The sequence below is a fragment of the Psammomys obesus genome, unplaced genomic scaffold, assembly GCF_907164565.1.
Source record: "Psammomys obesus unplaced genomic scaffold, mPsaObe1.curated_primary_1811, whole genome shotgun sequence".
In the NCBI taxonomy this organism is placed as follows: Eukaryota; Metazoa; Chordata; class Mammalia; order Rodentia; family Muridae; genus Psammomys; species Psammomys obesus.
In genome coordinates, this window is record NW_026596240.1 from 2,347,422 (window position 1) to 2,368,129 (window position 20,708).

At 41.1% G+C, this 20,708-nt stretch overlaps 1 protein-coding gene across 1 annotated transcript in view; it reads right to left on the minus strand.

The window, feature by feature from the left end:
• Dnah6 (dynein axonemal heavy chain 6) overlaps nt 1-20,708 on the minus strand; it is a 200,961-nt gene that overhangs the window by 172,200 nt on the left and 8,053 nt on the right. The window contains exons 4-9 of the mRNA XM_055596419.1: nt 8,476-8,743; nt 5,310-5,444; nt 5,105-5,222; nt 4,709-4,835; nt 3,327-3,495; nt 1,609-1,728 (exon numbers count right to left, since the gene is read on the minus strand). Coding sequence (XP_055452394.1) covers nt 1,609-1,728; nt 3,327-3,495; nt 4,709-4,835; nt 5,105-5,222; nt 5,310-5,444; nt 8,476-8,743 — 937 coding nt within the window. The remainder of the gene's footprint in view (nt 1-1,608; nt 1,729-3,326; nt 3,496-4,708; nt 4,836-5,104; nt 5,223-5,309; nt 5,445-8,475; nt 8,744-20,708) is intronic.

A 20,708-nucleotide genomic window follows, 5' to 3' on the forward strand; every position in this document is an offset into this window, starting at 1 on the left:
ACACACACACACACACACACACACACACACACACACACACACACACACAGGCAGAGACAGATTGAATGAATGAATGAACAATTTTTTTTTTTAAAGGAATAACTCAACCAGAGCAGGTGTGTTGGCTTTGCAGTTCCAAGACTACAGCAAATCAGAAGACACAGTTCTGCTTTCAGAGCAAATAATTTCTAATTAAGAAGGAGGCAGATTGCTGGTGAGTGGCTGGGTGGGGGTGTGCATGCCTTTAATCTCAATCCTAGGGAGGCAGAGGTGCGCAGATCTCTATGAGTTCAAGGCCGGCCTGGTCTACAGAGCTAGTTCCAGGACAGCTACGGCTATACAAAGAAATTGTTTCTTGAAAAACAAAACAAACAAAAAAGAATTGCAACACATTGTGATGAGATACAGATTGGAAATGTGAGCAAAACACTAGAGGGCTATGAGAGAAGGAAAGCCAAATGAAACTTCAGGAAAAATTTGAATGATGATTACAAGTTTATTGGTTTTTGAAAAATATTTTCTAGTCTACAAATATAAACTGTTAAAAATTAGACATAGAAACAAAGATTTATGTGCAAAGATATTGACTGTGGAGTTACTCATAATAGCTAAGATAAATAACAAAAATATTGAAAAATGGTGGCTCAGACCTATGAATTATGATATACATTAATATATGTTAATTAGATAATATGCGATTATATATTATGATAACTATATATTACATATTATATATAATATATATAACTACATATATTAATATATACCATATATAAATGCTATAAAATGTTTACAAAGTAATTGGACATGGAGGAATGTTTATGATATAATATTAAGGAGAAAAAAATATAGACATAGGACTGGAGAGATGGCTCAGAGGTTAACAGCGCTATTTGCTCTTCCAGAGGTCCTGAGCTCAATCCCAGCAACCACATGGTTGCTCACAACCCCCTATAGTGAGAGCTGGTGCCCTCTTCTGGTGTGCAGGTGTACATGCAGTCAGAACACTGTATACACAGTAAATAAAGAAATCTTTTAAAAAAGACAAACATGCAAGCAAAACACAAATGCACATAAAATTAAAAATAAATCATAAAAAGAAAAGAAATTTTGAAAAAAATAACAAAATAATTTTGAAAAGGAAAGATGGACAGAGAACACTATAGAACTTCAAATTTAAAAATATGTCCACGTGCATATAACCTAATGATATATTAGGTATGTAGGCATACCAATACACACAAAACACCATTTAGGGGGAACACGGTTATTATTTTATGTTGATAAGTGTATTAATTGTTAAAGATATTGTTAAAGAGCAATGAATAACCAAAAAATAGAATTTTCTAAGGTAAAATATGATTTTGGAAAAAAATCTTCAAAAGTGGCCACGTCTTAGACTCTGCTCAGAGGGCTGTTTTAGTCAACGGAAAGTTTGTACCACCCTGAATAGTCCTGTGAGGGCTGCCTCAAGCCTCTAATTTTCCCCCAGGCAAGAGTTAGCACTGTTGTGCCAACTGCAGTCTTTCCAATCAGCCGAGCATAAAGAAGCCACTCCACTATTTTAAAGGTTGCTTACTTGCGGATGTTAGATAATGAAATACGCACCAGAAAGTCTTCCAAAGAAGGCTCAAAAAGTAGTGACTGAACCGTAAGAATCAGTTCTGTGAGGAACAGGGGAATGAGAGACTCATCTTCTTCCTGCTTCTCCATCAGTGGGGTGGCCCCCTGAAAGGACCACATGGACACGGTTACAGAGAGCCCACCTGGTAGAACGCTATAAAGCAAGGCAGACTACCAAGACCAGTGGCCCATCGGGTCACAGCATGAGCTGAATTTAGATCTTTGGCTGTGGGGCTCTACTGGGTAAGGCTGAAGTCAGTCATCTCCCGATAGGCAACTTATTTGTGCTCTGTCTATGATGAAAGACTTTTTTCTTATCGGGGTTCTAGTCCCCTTATCTGGGTAATTCCAGACCTTGAAGGGGGTCACATAGCCCTCAGGGCAGGTTATAGCCCAAACCCTACCCTGATATGAAAACTGTTCCAGGAATTCCTAGAAACGCTCTACCGTGCTAAGGATCTTAGTCCAGCAGTGACCTCGAGATTCCGTGCCCCCCCCCCATAGGATAATCTCCTTCTTGTGATAGGACCATTAAAGTATCCCTGACTCCCCGATGCCTGCGAGTCAAACACATTTACCCTCGAAATCCCGTCCTCTGCCCAGGCTTTATGTTGCCCTTGATTTCAGGTGTCTCACCAGGCCTGCCCTCTGTCCCACTGGGCCTGGGCCTCCTTGACCTGTGCCTTGGCTGCAAGCCAACCAGGCATGGGTCTTGGCAAAGCTTTCATTGCCACTGGTGATCTCATGCTAAAAGAGCCAAACTGTAACACTCTGTGGAAAACCTTATCCACACCCTAGCTTAGCACACTCAGGCCTCACCCTAAGATGCTCTAGCTTCCCTTGAGAGAAACAAGATGTCGTTCTCTGTCCAGAAGCCAAGTGCCAGGACCCCAGCTGGAATCCAGGCCCCCACGAACAGAGAACAACACTTGAAATGTGGAATCATACCATGAAGAACAAAAATTAAAACATTGGAAGATAATACAAAGGCCTAAAAATACTTCTCTTTGTAAAAATGGAAATGCAAACAAACTTAGAAAACAACTTTCAACAGAAATGGAGTTCACATACTTGATATCATAAAATATCCTGACAAAAAGCAACACAGGAAAGGAGAGGGTTGGTTGGGCTCATAATTCCAAGCTACAGTCTATCACTGAGGGGAGGTCAAGAAAGAAACGCAGCCATTAGCTATATCACATCCACAGTCAGGGACAGAGTCCGAGTGCGTCCTTGCTTGTCTTTTTCACTCCCTAGACTCCCACAGCCCATGGCTCAGCCCAGGAAATGGTGGCTTCAACCTTCGGGGCAGTTTTCTTCACCAACGATGATTCCCTACAGACATGCCCAAAGGCCAGCCTGACTTACATAATTCTTCATTAAGACTCCCTTCCTGGATGATTCTAGGTTGGGTCAAGATGGCATATAATATAATAATCAACCAATATAATATTCAATAATATTAATTAGCAACAATATAAACTATAATATTAATCATTAATTAATAACTTACAAAACATTAACTAGTAATTAATTGTGGGTTTTAATTATTACATTAATATAGTAATTAATATAATAACTAACCAATATAATATTCAAATAAAATTTTCTGTTTTTCCAGAATATAGAAAACAACAGCAAAAATCCCAACAGAGAGACACCCCTCAGTGAACGCCTGGAGACTTGATTTTGTCCACATGTACCTTTTTCTCACTGACTTCAGGCTTATCTTCAGTAATCCACTTCTGAATGACGTCTGCTGAGGGAGTCCGCTTTATTTTGTCAGTGAGAAAATTGAGAAGCTGGCTGGCAGTGTTTACCGTTAGGACGTGCAGTGTGCTCTGAATTAGGTAGTCATTCAGACGGATGAAGCTGGAGAGAAAGGCAAAGGTTCTCAGCATCCTACGATTACTACACAGTTTTGATAGCAACTCTAAGGCAAGAGTTTAAAATTTAAAACATAATGTCCACTGGAATTTTAGTTGAATTATATTATAACATGATAGTTCAGAATTATTCTTAGACCTTCTTCCATTGAAAGCATAAATATATTCAAATACAGGAAAGCAATATTTCTAGTCGTTTGAACTTTCTCATGGGCTATTTGCTGAACAAGATGGGTATTCAGTTTCCAAGTGGGTTCCCTGGTAATGGGAACAGGGACTGTCTCTGACATGAACTCAGTGGCTGGCTCTTTGATCACCTCCCCCTGGAGGGTGCAGACTTGCCAGGCCACAGAAGAAGACAATGCATCCAGTCCTGATGAGACCTGATAGGTTAGGGTCAGAGGGAAGGGGAGGAGGACCTCCCCTATCAGTGGACAAGGGGAGGGGCATAGTGGGAGAAGAAGGAGGATGGGTGGGACTGTGGGGAGATGAGGGAAGGGGCTGTAATAGGAACACAAAGTGAATAAATTACAATAAAAAGTAAAAAGAAGAATGCATCTGGCTCCTCTAGTCAAAGGGTCATAGGAGTTCTTCCCAGAGCTTTAAAGAAAATATCTATGCAGAGAATTCGTGTAACTTGTGTAACTTGTGTCTGCAAAGTCTGAAATCTTTGCAACTTAGCTCCTAGGGCGCATGCACTTGGGAGCCTCACCCCTGCAACACTGCACTCCTGGTGCGTGCCAATGTTCTTTGACAGCAGCCCTTAGCTCAAAGGCACTCATTTGTGTCCTTATTGAGTGCTGCCATTGCTAGCTGTATCTATGTTTTACTTGGGTTCTAGAAATCATTAGGTTTGTGGGGTACCCAGTGGGCCATCTCCTCAGCCCAGTGTTGATTTTTTTCCTCTCTTAAGAAGGATAGATTCTCGGGGCTAGAGAAATGGCTCAGTGGTAAAGACTCTTCGAAGGTCCCAAGTTTGATTCCCAGCACCCACGTGGCAGCTCAACTATCTGAAGCTGTATTGTGGTATGCAGTTGTACATGCCGAAAAGTACTCAGACATAAAACACATAAATACATCTTAAGAAAAAAACTATAGATTCTCTACTTTATCCTGAAAAAGAAAGAAAGAAAGAAAGAAAGAAAGAAAGAAAGAAAGAAAGAAAGAAAGAAAGAAAGAAAGAAAGCAGACGCTCTCACCAGGTGAGCCTGAAGCAGTGATGCCTTTTGCTGGCTTGCTCTGTGTATGTCATTTTATCAGATTCTCCGTACGCGGGCAAATCAAACGGAGCGCCAACAAAACTTGCACTGTTTAACTTAAAGTAATCTAAGGATGATACAACGCACAAATCTTTTGTGTTTCATCTTTCAATATTCATTCAAAAAAAAAAATACACAGAAGCAACAAAATCTTTGATGTGTGAAACAATTCTTAACCCCAGAAAAGGAATATATAGAATTTACGTGTACAAGCAGAACTTTGGAACAGGTGAAAAGAGAAGAGCCACTTAACTCTAAAGGAAAGGAAAGCACAGAAGAGGCAGTGTTTCCGAAGGCTACCCCTCTCGAGCCCTCCCCGTCCTCGGCCCTTCATACCCTCAAATTGCTCAATACAGTCATCGGGAATAAACCCCGCCGCACGTAAGGCAAAGCGACAAGACTTCCTGACCACGTCTTTTGCCTCACTTCGGAAATCTTCCAGGCGCTCTGTCACCTGAGCATCCATGGGAAGGTGTAATTAGTCATAGCAAAGTCTCCAGGGAAGAGAGGAATCTGAAACTTGACAGGCAAAATCCATTACCTCCTGTAGTCGCACAACCTGCGCAGCCTTGAACTCCTGCAGGGTGTAGGTGTGAAATTTTTCAATATAAAAAAGCCCCATAAAACTCAGTTGATAGCACATTTCCTTAATTTTAAGAAGAGCTGGTCGCAGAAACTGGATGAAAAGAAGAATTAATCATTATTTCATTTTTAAAGTCCTACATTGTAAAAATATGCACTAAACAAAAACTGGTTATGAAGGGGTTGTAGGTGTGTGTGTGTGTGTGTGTTTCTGTGTGTCTCTCTGTGTGTTAACTTGCTAACAGGTACAAAATCACCCAAGTGGGAACTCTTCAGAAACTTTTGTAAAGCATGACTCAGGCTATCACGCTTGGTTTGCGCACTGCTCTCTTCTCACTCTGAGAAGTATGACTTCTGGCTACTAAAAGAATAAAAGTGAAGGCAAGCAGCAGGAAGCCAGACGCCTTAACGCTCTTTAGGTTGGGATTTGGCTGATGGCGACTAAAAGTCTTTACAATTTCCAGTCACAACCATCACAGAAGGGGCCACTTATGAATCTAAGGCTCTGACATGGGACAAAACTAAGCTTTACTTTAGATTTGCCACCGCTAACAAGATGTACTGGAAAAGGATAAGCAGACACCAACAGCCCAGCACTTCCATCCCAATAATGCGCCCAAGAGACAAAAACTTATACGTGAATATTTAATATGTCTAAAAATATTTAGAGAATTTATAATATGTTCAGGAAAATATACATAGATATTTATTTGTAGCTGCATTTATTTGTATAAAAAATTGTTTGTGATTGCCCAATAATGGAAACAATTCAAATATCTATCAGTTAATTAATAAAGTAGGTATAAACACACAAAGAAGTGTACTTAGCCAGTGAAAATAAGTGGTATTTCCCAACACAGATGCATTTTGAAGAGAGTAGAGTAAGTGAAAAATATCTGTCATATTGTATGATTCCTTAAGTGCATAGAATAGGCAAAGTTATGGAGACAAGAAAAGGGACTGGGTGAGAAATGGTGAATGGCCATCAGTGGCAAATGGAGCTAGACTGTGGCGATGGTTGGTCCCCTGTGAACACACTGAAGTTATATCACTAAACTACACACTGCGAGTGGGTGAACGCATAGCACGCATGTCAATATGTATAAACAAAGTTGTGAAAGACGCAGGGCAAGGGGGTGCACACCTTTGATCCCAGCACTTGCGAGGCAAAAGCGGGCAGATCGCTGTGTAGTTCAAAGCCAGCCTGGTGGACAAAGTGAATTCCAGGATAGCCAGGGCTACACATAGAGGAACCCTGTCTCAAAAAAAAAAAAAAAAAGGGGGGGGGGGCTGGATGCTGGATAGATGGCTCAGAGGTTAAGAGCATTGCTCTTCCAGAGGTTCTCAGTTCAATTCCCAGATACCAAGCGGTGGCTCACAACCATTTATAATGAGATCTGGTGCCCTCTTCTGATGTGCAGGTGTACATGCAGACAGAACATTGTATACATAATAAATACATGAATAAATCTTTTTTAAAAAGTTGTTAAAGAAAATGTAGGCACAGATGCTTACAAGATTTAGTATTTCATTAAAAGAACCATAAAATAAAAATATCAGGACCAGCAGGGTGGCTCAGCAAGTAACGGTATCTGCCACCAAGCCTGAGGACTGAAGTTCAGTCCTAGGACATACCAAGCAGAGGCAAAAAAACCAACTCCCTTGAGCTGTCCTATGACCTCCACGTGCATGCCATGGCAGGCACATACACTAAAGAAGTAAGATGAAATAAAAACGTTTAAAATAGGGGCTGGAGAGATGGCTCAGTGGTTAAGAGCAATGGCTGCTCTTCAGAGGACCTGGGTTCTATTTCCAGCACCCACATGGCAGCTCACAACTGTCAGTTACTCCATCCCCAGGAGACCCAACCATCTCTGGCTTCCACGAGCCCTACACACATATGGTACATAGACAAATATGCAGGCAACACACAAAATAAAGGTTGACCATTTTAAATTTAAGCAATTCTCAAATAAAAAAATTTAAATTTCATGCATCTTCTTCTTTTATCCTAGTCTAGAAGAATCAGCCACTTAATTATATAGATTGTGCTTGCGGTGTGTCGGTTACCAGGTATTTGAGCGAAAGTGGGTAGATAATGAAAGTGGGTCGCTTCCTAGGTAAATCTTAGCTTAGAAGGATGAGAACTTTCTAGCATGCTCACAAGAAATTTAAGAGGAGACTCTGTCATGACCACTCCAGCACTGGCAAAGAGACAGTCTGATTCAGTACATAAGAGAATAAGCCATGAGGGCTGGGAGAAGTCATTTAAAAGAAAAACCCAGGATTTTTTTTCCGTAATGACAAAAACAAACAATCCCCCCCCCAAAAAAAAAAAAAAAAAAAAAACAAAAAACCAAAAACCAAAACCAACCAACCAACCAAAAAAAAGAAAACAAACAAACAAACAAACAAACAACAACAAAAAAAAACACCATATGCAGTGTTCAAAGCATGGTAAAGAAGTTCAAGTGGCTGTTAAGTCCGCAATGACGTGAGACGAGAGTCTGAGCTTAGTGCTGCGAGGGAGGGGTTATCCCAGCACAGGTCAGCCTGCTGAGGCGCATCAGTGACGGAGATGACGCATCCTCCACACTTACTTTGCGTGGTCAATTTTAGTTATTATTGATCTCTATAAATGTTAGTTCTCTCCGCCTCCTCTGTTGCACAACTGACATGGCCATAAAAATCTGCTAGCCTGGGCTGGAGAGATGGCTCAGAGGTAAGGAGCATGGGCTGTTCTTCCAAAGGTCCTGAGTTCAATTCCCAGCAACCACGTGGTGGCTCACAACCATTTATAATGAGATCTGGTGCCCTCTTCTGGGGTGCATGCACACAAGCAGGCAGAATGCTGAATGGATGGATAGATAGATAGATAGATAGATAGATAGATAGATAGATAGATAGATAACAGATTATTCTCAGAGAAAAGCAAGCTGTGGCTGCTGAGCCATAGAAACAGACGTAAATCTTCGTAGACAGGGCAGCTCCCTCACACTCCTGCCCTTTGCTGCCCCGGTTAGCGGGCCGGAACACACTGATTACTGAATTGCTAGATGCGACTGGACAAAGGCCACGATGAAATGGGGTGTCTGTACCAACACCGGTGAGCAAGGAATACGTACAGGATTGACAATGAAGAGATTCTTTTGCAGCGCTTTCCGGCAGCCGGTGATTTTCTTGGAGCGGACGTTCTTCCTCCACACGCTGAAAGCCTTCCACTTCCGGAAGAGCGAGAAGATGGGGATCTTCGTGAGCTTTTCGTGGTACAGATACTCCTTTTCCCACCGTGCAATCTCGATGTATTCGATCTCATTGTTGCAAATGTGGGTCACTGCGTTTCTGCTAATTGTGTAGTAGTCGTTTTTATTAATGTTCTCATAATTTACAATCCTGTGGGCAAATACCAGTTGAGACAAATGGATTGAGGATTCAACACTAGAGTAAGCAACGGAAGTGCTTTTTGTTGTAGAGAGATAAACGTATTAAAGGAGAATACCATTTAAAGTTTAAGCAAGTCCCAACAAACTTTCAAATTAAAGAAAAGGCTCACGAAAAGGGAGAAGAGCAAGGTTTAAACAGCAGACGAGATGGTTGAGAGATTGCATGTTAGTCCTAGGTTCAATCACTATAATTGACTGATCTTTTCAATAACATAATCCACTGTAGACATTTTTATACATTTGTTTACAATGTTTGCAGACATGGGACATTCAGAGAACAACTTTCAGGAGTCAGAGTTCTCCTTCCACTATGTGGGTTCTGGGGGTCCAACTCAGGTCTTCAGGTTTGGCTGCAAGCATCTTTACCCACTGAGCCATCTTGCCACCCTCGCTCTACACATTAATTTTCCTGAGACAGGATCTTACTATGTAGGCCTGGCTATCCTGTAACTCACTACATAGCTCAGGCTGGCTTGGAACTCGCAACGATCTGGCTGCCTCTGCCTCTTGAGTGCTGGGATTAAAGGTGTGTGCTACGATGTCCTGCTCAGCTACAGACATTTTAAATGTAACAGCCTTTTATACAAGCTGCTTGGGATTAAGTTTGTACTAATCAACTTTTTAGAGCATAGGTTCTCAGCCTGTGGGTCACGACTCCTGGGAGGGACAAAATGACCCTTTCACAGGGGTCACATATCAGATATCCTACATATCAGCTCGATAATTACATTATGATTCATAACAGTAACTAAATTATAGTTATGAAATTGTAACAAAAATAATTTTATGGCTAGAGGTCACCACAATATGAGGTATACATTTAAAGGGTTGCAGCATTAGGAAAGCAGAGAACCACTGCTGTAGAGATTATTCAATATCAACAGCACAAAAGATGCTTAAGGTATCCAGTGTTGACAGGATTATGAGGAATATGAAAGAAAACATGAATTATGAAGAATAGAATTGAAATCCAAATTAAGGCCAAATATATGCCTAATTCATCACAGATTACTGTCAAAAACGTTGAGCCAAAGATACACCTTTTCATCTGCTCTCAAGGATGCTCTTCAGCTTCACATAGCAAAAGAAAACTAGATCAAGAAGAAATGCAAGAACAGAACAAATTAAAAGGGAAAGGTAAGGGTGGATTTTTTAAAAGTCTGTTGACTTAAAATTTTTTTGATAGGAATTTGAAGCACAAAAATGTTTTCTGCAATTCTACACATATTTTGTTGCTACAAAACATGTGCCACTTAAATGAAATAAGACGTGTGTGAAATATGATATAACATCTTTTCAAAATATGTTCAGGAATTTAGGAGAGTAACATTCATAAAGAGTCTGTGAGAGTCTAGAATCACAGAACAACAATTAAACACAAAAATCAAAGCCCATCCAAGTACAAACCAGCCCGACGTGCTTAGCTTCCGAGATCAGACATCAGGTGCGTTCAGGGCAGTATGGCCATAGACAAATGGCTCAGTGGTTAAGAGCACTGGCTGCTCTTTAAGAGGTCCTGAGTTCAATTCCCAGCAACCACATGGTGGCTCACAACAATCTTAATGGAATCTGATTACCTCTTCTGGTGTTCATGAAAACTAAGCATTCTTATACATAAAATAGATAAATAAATCTTAAAGAAAGAAATTTTTAAAAAAAGCAGAAGAACAAAAGTCAAATCCTAAATCATTCCTGTATTAAAGCCATGCAAAAGTATGTGCAAGAGGGGCTAGAGTGGGTGCTCAGTGGTTAAGATTGACAGCTGTTGTTGCAGAGGCCTGGAATTCAATTCCCAGCACCCATGTCAGCTGCTCCCTTGTTACTCCAGGGGACTGTAGCCCTATTCTGGCCTCCACAGGTACTACCACTCATGAGCACATACCCCCTGCCCCCGACCCCGAAATAAACACCTAATTTAAAGCATAAAAGAAACTGGGGCTGGAGAGATGGCTCAGAGGTTAGGAGCACTGTCTGTGCTTTCTGAGGTCCTGAGTTCAATTCCCAGCAACCACATGGTGGCTCACAACCATCTATAATGAGATCTGATGCCCTTTTCTGGGTTGCAGGCACTGTATACGTAATAAATAAATCCTTTAAAAAAATAAAAAATTAAAATATATTTTTTAAAAAGTACATGCACTAAAGAGTAATCAGTAGCATGCCAGTGAAACCCAATGCTTTTCACATGCATGTTTTGCGCTTGGCTCTGCATTATGAATTTGGAGTGTAAGGCCCTTTCGAGCTGCCTTTTGGACATCTGTGAAATGCCTGCAGTGGTTGAAGAAAAGTAGGATACACGTGATCAGTTTTTCAGAGATCAAACAAAAATTCTCTTCTATTCTGGGCCTCTTAGTCAAAAAGCTATGAACCATTATCATAAACCAGTTTGGGCTTTTAATTTCTGCTTTTGCATTAATAAAACTTAGTGAAAATGTTGCTTTCCTACTTCACTGCTGCCATGGAAAACTCTGACCTACTTTGGTTTCATCTGATCTCAGTGTCTGACTTTTTGTTTGTATTCTAATTAACTCACACTGAAAATCTGGAAAACATGGCCAGGCATTGCATAAAACATTTGAAAGTTTTTCCTCTGCCACTATCAATAACTGAAGATATAACTAGTACACATTTGGATTCTCTCCATAATATGAAACTTTAGCTTGCTAGTCACTGTTCTTTTGCTGTGAAGAGACACTATGACCAACATAACTCTTACAATATGAAGGATTGAATCGGGGGCTTGCTTACAGTTTCAGATATTAATTCATTATCTTTGTGTTGGGAACATAGCAGACAGGCATGGTGCTGTAGCAGCACCTAAGAGCTCCTTCCTGATGGAGGAAAGGGAGAGAGAGAGAGGTTTAAACCTCAAACCCACCCCCAGTGACATACTTCCTCCAACAAGGCTGAACCTTTCGATCCTTCTAATCCTTTTAAATAGTGCCACTATTGAATGACTAAACATTCAAATATATGAGCTTTTTAGGGACTCAAATCACTGCACCTCTGAGACTTTGATCAACTCCAGGTGTCTCTAACACCAGACATCAAAACCAAGCAAGAATAAGCAGGTGGCCATGGCCTTACACATGTCTGGAAAACTTGCTCCATGTGCTCTGCTACTGATATCAGTTACAGTTGGGGTCCATGACATTGATACACTTGATAGTGCTCAATGCTACTTAGACATTTCTATTTATTTCTCTCTCTCTTTACAAAACATTATCAGGCCTTCAATCTGCTTATTTCCCACATCTCAACTCTCCACACAACTATTAAAGCAACTTTTATTCACCTGATGTAATTGTCATCTGAGAGGCTTGCTGCCTCTGTCTATTTACTGAGGCCTAGTCCTGAAAGCTTCTAGCCTCCATACAATCTACTTTAGGCCTAGAATGTTTTCAGCCTCTGCTGAATAAGCTCACCCTTTCTAGCTCTTACTGAGCTCTGGATTGTTCAACTCTGCTGTTCTGGCTTAAACTCCTCTCCAAGCTGACTGATCCTATCTGGCTTCTCAGTTTCCCACTGAATAGCTCTCTTTGGCCTCAAACTAATTCTAGCAATCTGTTCTAATATTGGCTCCTTCTCATTCTCTGGATCATTCTGTCTTTACCTGTGTCCAGTTTGTTCTCTCTTCAACCTCTCTCTGTAAAACTCTCCTGGTAAAAACTGCCTCTGAATTCCATGAACTGAATTGCCAAGAACTCAGCTCCACTGCACTGCCTCTCAACCACCTGACTCGGCTGAACTGCCTGAACAGCACTGACTAGAACTCAAGAGATCTGCATGCCTCTGTCTCATGAGGGATTAAAGTAGTGTACCACCATGCCTGAACCTCAGCTTCTCTTTACCTGAAACTAGCTCTAACTGGCTTTGAACTCAGAGATCTGCTTGCCTCTTCTCCTGGGATTAAAGGCGTGTTTGTATTCCAAATGGATCACACAGACCTTGAAGGTTTTTAGATGTGATCTTTTGCCAGAACAGCCCTGTTCTGAATTAAAGTTCTCCTACACAGAGCAAAACACATGTAAATCTTTTACAAGCAAGTATACTTTTTATTGTTGTTTATTTGGAGGTTATGCTGCAGTGTGCATGTGGTCAGAGGAAATTTTGCAAGAGTCATTTGTGTTTCTGCCATGTGGATTCTATGGTCTGAACTCAAGTCAACAGGCTTTTACCATCTGAGCCATGTCACTTGCTGGCCCAAAGGTGTTTTGGTGTTTGTGTGTGTGTGTGTGTGTGTGTGTGTGTGTGTGTGTGTGTGTGTGTGTGTGTGTGTGTGGTGTTGGCTCATTGTCTCAGAAGGTTTAGTTCACGGCCCCTCAGCCTGAAGTGAGACAGAACATGATGGTGGCAGCAGTGTGGTAGAGGCAGATCACTTCATGGCAGGCAGGAAGCTGAAAGAGTGGGAATGACTAGCAACTAGCAATAACCACTGAAGGCACACCTCAGTGACCTACTTCCTTTAACTAGGCCCTGCCTCCTCAAATTTCCCAAACCTCCCAAAATACCACCACCAGCTGGGGACCATGTGCTCAGGACAGGAGCCTGTGGGGACAGTTCCTGTTCTGACTGAGACACTGGATCATCAGCATGGAGTCATACTGAGTGCTTATGGAAAAGCTAGTATCCGAGTCAGACCTAGACTCTGAATCCTCATGTATTCTAAGGTTCCATCTTCCTAGACCATGCTGATGAAGATATTTATAAACTGCTGGCTTCCACTTGGAAATTTACAAATAAAAACTGCAGAATCCAAGTGAGTTCATTCCCATGGAGACACTTAAAAATCAGCATGGTGTTTTCCCTTCCACAGCGACTCTTACACTTTCCTCCATCCCGACAAAGAAAAGTGCTGCCTAACTTCCTTTTAAGTATTCTGGGTTCTTGGCTATTTTTTCTCTATCTAACCTGTGCAGAATGTCTTCTAGTTTGTCGATAGGTTTTTCCTGACTCCGCTGCTCATCTAACTTCAAGCTTCACCTCTTCCCTCTGTTCCTTCAGAGTACTATGTGCCAGCAGCCATATTCACCCTTCCTTTAACCTCCCTAGAACCGGCTTTGATTCCCACTGGTCCTTCTCCCAATTGCCTACATCAACTGTGTGTTATTGTTGGTGTTGTTTTTAAGATTTTAAATGGATGCAATGAAATATGATCATTCTACCTCCATATTCTCCCCAAACATGCCCCTTCTCAACTTTGTTCCTTTCTAATATATATATAACAGTAAATCTAGTATGTGTTATGCATGTATTTGTGAGTGTGTATGTGTGTGTGTGCATGTATGTGTATGTGTCAGTGTGTGTATTCATGAGCATGTGTGCATGTATGAAAGCCTGCTTGTGTTCACATGCATGGGTTTGTGTATGTGTGTGTGTGTGAGTACATGTGCAGGCCAGAGATCAATCTCCTGTCATTCATAGGAGTCATCTGTCTTGTCTTGTGAGACAGGCTCTTTTACTAGGACCTAGGGCTCATTGATTAGGGTAAGTTGGCTACCCAGTGAGCTCCAGGGATTCCTCTGTCTCTACCTCCCCAGCACTCTGTCTCTACCTCCCTAGCTGAACTCAAATGTTCATGCCTGGAAAAAAGCACATTACTGACTGAGCTGTCTCCTCAGCCCCGCTTCCTGCTATTGTAATATGACTCATCTCACAAGGATCTAACCCAATCCAGTAAATAGACAAAAAGTAACAGCCAGGTCAGGAAAAGGACATTAAAAATTCAGATGCGGGCTGGAGAGATGGCTCATCTCTCCAGAGCTGCCTCTGGAGCACTGTTTGCTCTTCCAGAGGTCCTGAGTTCAATTCCCAGCAACCACATGGTGGCTCACAACCATCTATAAAGTGATCTGGTGCCCTTGTCTGTCACTTATATACATAAAATAAATAAATAAATCTTTAAAAAAAAAAGAAAAGAAAAAATTCAGATGCTGTGTGCAATGTTCTGTAACTTTATTTCCTTAGACTTTCTTGTCCATTGCTGAAAGGTTATTTCCCAAATAGAGGTCCCAAGATTCTGTGCTACGGGACTCCCAAAGCAATTGTTCTTCACCATGCAGTCATAATTCATTTTTAGCTTCTTGAAGAAATAGTTTACCAATCGGATTCACTTTTTTATAATAATTAATGTTACCTAGAAACAATCAACTTAATTCTTAACAATTTTCCAGGGGAATGTGTTGCATGATATCGGATCCCACTGTGAATCCGAGATTATGAACTGTTTTTAGTTGTGGAGTGGCTCAGCCCTAGCACACACCTTTAATCCAAGAACTTCCTGTATGAAGGATTAAATAAAGTTAACCCTACATCAAGAGGCAGAGCAAGTAACCAGCTGACAGGAAGTAAACAGAAAAGAGGGTTGAGTGGAAGGATATTAAGACATCGTGGAGAAGAAAAAGCTTTTGGTTTTTAGCTTTTGGCTTTTTCCATCTGGGTTGTAAGCTGAGTAAAAAAGGCTTTTTTTCTCTAGGACATGAGCTGATTAGGAAGGTCAGCTGGGTACTTTCTCTGCCTCTCTGAGCTAGCAGTTTTTTGCCCCAGCATGTGGTTCAAGAGTCTTTATTGGTAAAATTGAATGATTGGGATTTTTTTTTCTTTATAACAATAGGAATAGGGCAGTGATTTTAAAGAAAGGTCGTGTTCCCATGCAGCATAAAAATGTTCTATAATCCTAAAAACACTCCTCAAATTTGATATAAAATACCCACATAGTGACAGAACTGCACTAATGGCTTATGAAGACATTAGTGATGATTTCTTTATATCATATAACAAAAAGTGCAAAGGACATAGTCAATCTTGAGTTTGATAAAAGTTTCATGTAAAATGCAATTCATAAGTAGCTGTGGCGATGTCCCTAACCTTTTCTGAAGTAGCTCCCTGAGTCTGAATTCGAGACTCAGACTGAATTGGTGGAGGATCTGTTGAAGGTCTTGGCAGCCACCTCTGATGAGAGAACTATGTAGGCAGGAAGCAGCAAATAGTAGAGGATCTTCATTGCCCTTTGTCAGGTGGCTAGAATATCCCAGCATTTGGATGACTTTTCCTCTTGCAAGTAGCTATCAAAGGTGCCACCGTTTAAAAAATTCTAACGATGTCTCTTCCTGTGACAGATGCTGTGTTGAAATTTCTTGTGGTTGTATAATTGAGCTAAAATCCGGTCTAACATACCCATGCTGAGTGTTTTGGAAACACTGGTGAAGCTGTCTCTCAAACACAGATGTAGTTAGTTCAGATCCGTACCTCAAATGAAAATAACCCCAGAAGTGTGTTAAATCGCCTTTTCCTAGAGCTGAAAATTTGAAAACCTTCTTCTTGCCAGCATGTGTTAATGTATTTTCAGGCCACCCTTAGAATTTTTTTCAGTTCATTCAAGTGCAGAAATGTCAGTTACATCCACACCTATGTAACCAAGAACTGTTTCTAACTAAATCTTCAAATTTGCATCACTTGTCAATAATTTCTGATTTCTGACAATATTCTTCTTTTCAATACAACATGTTAAGAATGACACTAGAGGAAGCTGGAGAGATGGCCCAGTGGTTAAGAGCACTACTGGCTCTTCCAGAGGTCCTGAGATCAATTCCCAGCAACCACATGGTGGCTCACAACCATCTATAATGTGATCTGGTGCCCTTTTCTGGAATGCAGGTGTACATGCAGATAGAGCACTCATATACATTTAAGAAAGAAAAGAGAAAGAGTGATGCTAGAGAAATGTCCTGCTCCTGTTCCTTTGCAGAGAGATAAAGCTAAGCAAAGAAACCATGCATGTCTACACAAGAGGCTGACTGTAAATGATGGTTGAAGGGTTAGCCATAAACAAGACACACTACTGGCTTAAAGCTCATGAAACATAGAAGAGGAGACAGAAAGAATACAAAATGGAGGATGGCGAGAAGGGCTGAAGAATAGTCTTCTTCTAAGCACAACATGGCCATGGCAACCAAGATCTCTCTAGCATTCTCACAGATTTGTATGCTGGCACTGGATCCACGCAAGGGTTCCTCCTAACAGTCAGCTACGGAGGGGGGAATAACCATTTCCACACACTGCTGAATCTAGTAGCAAGCATCAGATTATAGAAAGGGCCAGGCATACCAGCCAGCTGTATATGCATTAGTGAGTTCACCAGGCTCCGATGGTTAGCTCCAAATGCAGAGTCACACAGACAGCCCTAGTTAAACTCTGTGGGATGCTAAACAAGGCCAAAGCTGAGGCCAGCATATCTAGGCATCGCTCCTCAAAGCTTATTCTTGAAAATATTGTGAATGCTTAACACTTATCACTGAAATGATTCTTTAGAATAAATTATAAATTTTCCCTCAGAGGGACTATGGGAGAGAAAGACACTGTATATTGTGTGTATTTTACTATTTTACCATGATTAGCAATTTCATCTTATTTGTTTGTTTATTAAGTAGCTCTGGCTATCTGGGAATTCACTCTGTAGACCAGGCTAGCCTCAAACTCACAGAGATCCACCTGCCTCTGCTTCCTGAGTACTGAAATGAAAGACAACCACAGAACTATAATAATCAAGCTTGGGAGAGGAGCAGGAATTTAACTCCAAGTGTCACTTGCATCAGTCCCAAAATATCTAAAACAATCAGCTCAGTTCTACTGGTACAGGTATTTATTGGTCTAGAAATATGGCAAACCTCCAGAACTGGGCAAAACTTGGTTTTCAGATCCCATGCAATGTCTGTTCTGGTGCTGACATCAATGAGAAGCAACTTTGTATTTCGTAAACTTGATTTTTTTGCCTCATAGGAGAATACATAACCTAGGTAGCACTCTGTGCTATCTGGGTTGTTGGATTCTTTTTCCCCAGAAGTCAATATTATGGGAACACTTGCTCATATACATCAAGAAGTATGTTTATAAAATCAGCAAATAAGCAACTTTTTCCATTTATCTTTCTTTAAAATCTTTAACTTCTCTTCAAATTGATCATTATTTTTCAAAACTAATAAAGTTGTGGTGGACATGATAACACTTTGGCAGTGTTAAGTACTGGAAATATTTTATACATCACAGGGCTTTAAATTCTATTTTATGTAATCCTGATACCTTGAAAAAATAAACTAGCCGGCTGGAGAGATGGCTCAGCGGTTAAGAGCACTGCCTGCTCTTCCAGAGGTCCTGAGTTCAATTCCAAGCACTCACATAGTGGCTCACAACCATCTGTAATGAGGTCTGATGCCCTCTTCTGGTGTGTGTGAAGACAAAGCACTCATATGCATAAAATAGATAATAAGGAAATATAAATATATTAAAAAATAAACTAGCATCTTTTACCTTTAAAAAAAACTCTTTAGACTCTAAGTCTCCGTAATCTATCAACCTGTTTCACTTTACAATGAAATGAAGAAGGCATGTACTAAGAATAAAAATAGTTTTACTGAGTGACAGAGAGGATGGGCACCGTTCCATTTCTTTCCTCCAATTAGCATCCTGAAATCCGTATGCCTTAGCCCAAATGTTTGTTTCTGTCTTGTCCGTTTGGTCTTCTGTGTCTCAAATAACAGCAGCTCCACTCTTCTCACTCAGACAGGACACTGTCCCTGTCATCCTGGACTCCTCTAGCTTGTGGTCTTCAGCAGCGTCTCGCTGACTTTCTCTTCAGATTTCCAGAGTAAAAGCATGAATTGTTTTTCCTGTGTCAACAATGGCTCCCCCTAGTCTGTGCTTTTACTGGAGGTATGAGGATCCTTTCTGAAGTGCAGGTCTGACCATGATCCTTCTTGATCTGAAATCCACCAGTTGTTTCCCATGCTTTCAGGGACTGACAAGGACAAGTGATCACCCCATTCTCCTTCCTTCTGCAGTGGGCTCCAGCCTCTTCTTCAGCATTGCAGGTCGTCCCGCCTCAGGGCATCAGGATTCAGTCTCTTGCTGTCTGGAATGTACTTTGCATTGTGGCATAATTCCTTCCTTTTTCTTCAGCTTCTCGTTCAACCAAACTGACCATTCTGGTTAGCTCACCATCTCTCTCTCCTGGCACTTCCAATCTTTTTTACTTACTGGTTTTTCCATATGTAGCTTCTAGGTAACTAGTTCATGCATTGTGCTGCTCATCTTTCTTGGTTGACATATATACTATCCTTCCTGAAAATTATTTCTCTTATTAATGCTTTTGGGATTCACAGTAAGTCTATTATTTTACATTTTCATTAAAATGGTTTTTCTTCTCTCCAGAAGGGCTATCTTCAGTGTAATATGGCTTAATTTAAAGTACAGTCTTGTGTGTGTGTATGTGTGTGTGTGTGTGTGGTTTTCTTTTTTTTATTAAATTTTTATTTTTTATATCAGTTACAGTTTATTTACTTTGTATCCCAGCTATAGCCCTCTCCCTCATTCCCTCCCAATCCCACCCTCTCTTCTTCATCTTCTCCCGGCCCCTCTCTAAGTCCACTGATAGGGGAAGTTCTCCTCCCCTTCCATCATACCCTAGCTTATCAGGTCTCATCAGGACTGGCTGCCATGTCCTCTTTTGTAGCCTAGCAAGGCTGCTCCTCTGTTGGGGGGTGGGGAGATCAAAGAGCCAGCCATTGAGTTCACGTCAAAAATAGTCCCTGTTCCCCCTACTAGGGAACCCACTTGGATACTGAGCTGCCATGGGCTATATCCGAGCAGGGGTTCTAGGTTATATCCATGCATGGTCCTTGGTTGGAGAAACAATCTCAGAAAAGACCCCTGTGCCCTGATATATTTTGATCTTTGTGGAGCTTCTGTCCTCTCCAGGTCATACTAACTCCCCCTTCTTTCATATGATTCCCTGCACTCTGCCAGAGGTTTGGTTATGAGTCTCAGTATCTACTTTGATACACTGCTAGGTAAAGGTGTGTGGTTTTTCAAGACAAGATTTTTCTGTGTAGTCCTGGAACTCATTCTGTAGACCAGGCTGGCCTCAAACTCAGAGATCCACCTGCCTCTGTCTCCCAAGTGCTGGGATTATAGGCATGCGCCACCATCGCCTGGCTTTTAAAGTACAGTCTTAAATAAGGAAAACAAGAGAGCCAACAATAAGGACGGTAGCATGAGAAACTGGAGGCCATAGCCAAACTATTATCACCACCAAGGAAAGCCTTGCAGTATGTGCCGCCCTGACTGAGGAACAGAGAAAGATGGTATCATCTTTTGAAGTAGGTGGAGCAGCTATCATCTGTGCTCCTGACCTGTAAGGTGGTGCGAAGACTCACGGCCATATGATACTTCAAGTTATAGTAACAACATATAAGCTCAGTGACAGTGGAGAGAATGCAAGTATGGTCCCTTTGATAACCCCTTATTCCATAAGGTCCTTATTTCTACCCTATAAAGAAAAGCTGATGTGAGGCTGGAGAGATGGCTTATCAATTAAGAGCACTTGCCGAGGACCCCTGTTCAGTTCCCAGGACCATATCGTAACTCACAACTGTCTGTAAGCTCAGTTCCAGGGTCTCTGATGCCCTAGAAGGGCCTCTAAAAGCTCTGCATTTTGTGTGGTGCATATATAGACAGACAAATACTCATACACATGCATAAGACAGAACAAAATAAATTAAGAAAAGCCAACATAATATGTAAAACAAGTCGCCCATCATCTACTGTTTATAGTTTCATATTTCCTTTTCTCAATAATAATTACAGGCACATGCCTGTAATTCCAGCAGAGGCAGGTGGTTCTCTGTGAGTTCAGGGCTAGCCTGCTCTACAAAGCAAGTCTAGGACAGCCAAGGCTACACAGAGAAACCCTGTCTCAAAAAGTCATAAATAATAATATTTATAATAAATACCAAAAAATGTTTGTAATACTGATCAAAATATATGTAAAGACATTGTTAAGTAATGCCACATAAATATGAGAAACAAAACCCTGTAAAATAGCTAATTTTTGTACCTAGAAAAAGGAAAGATAAATGGAA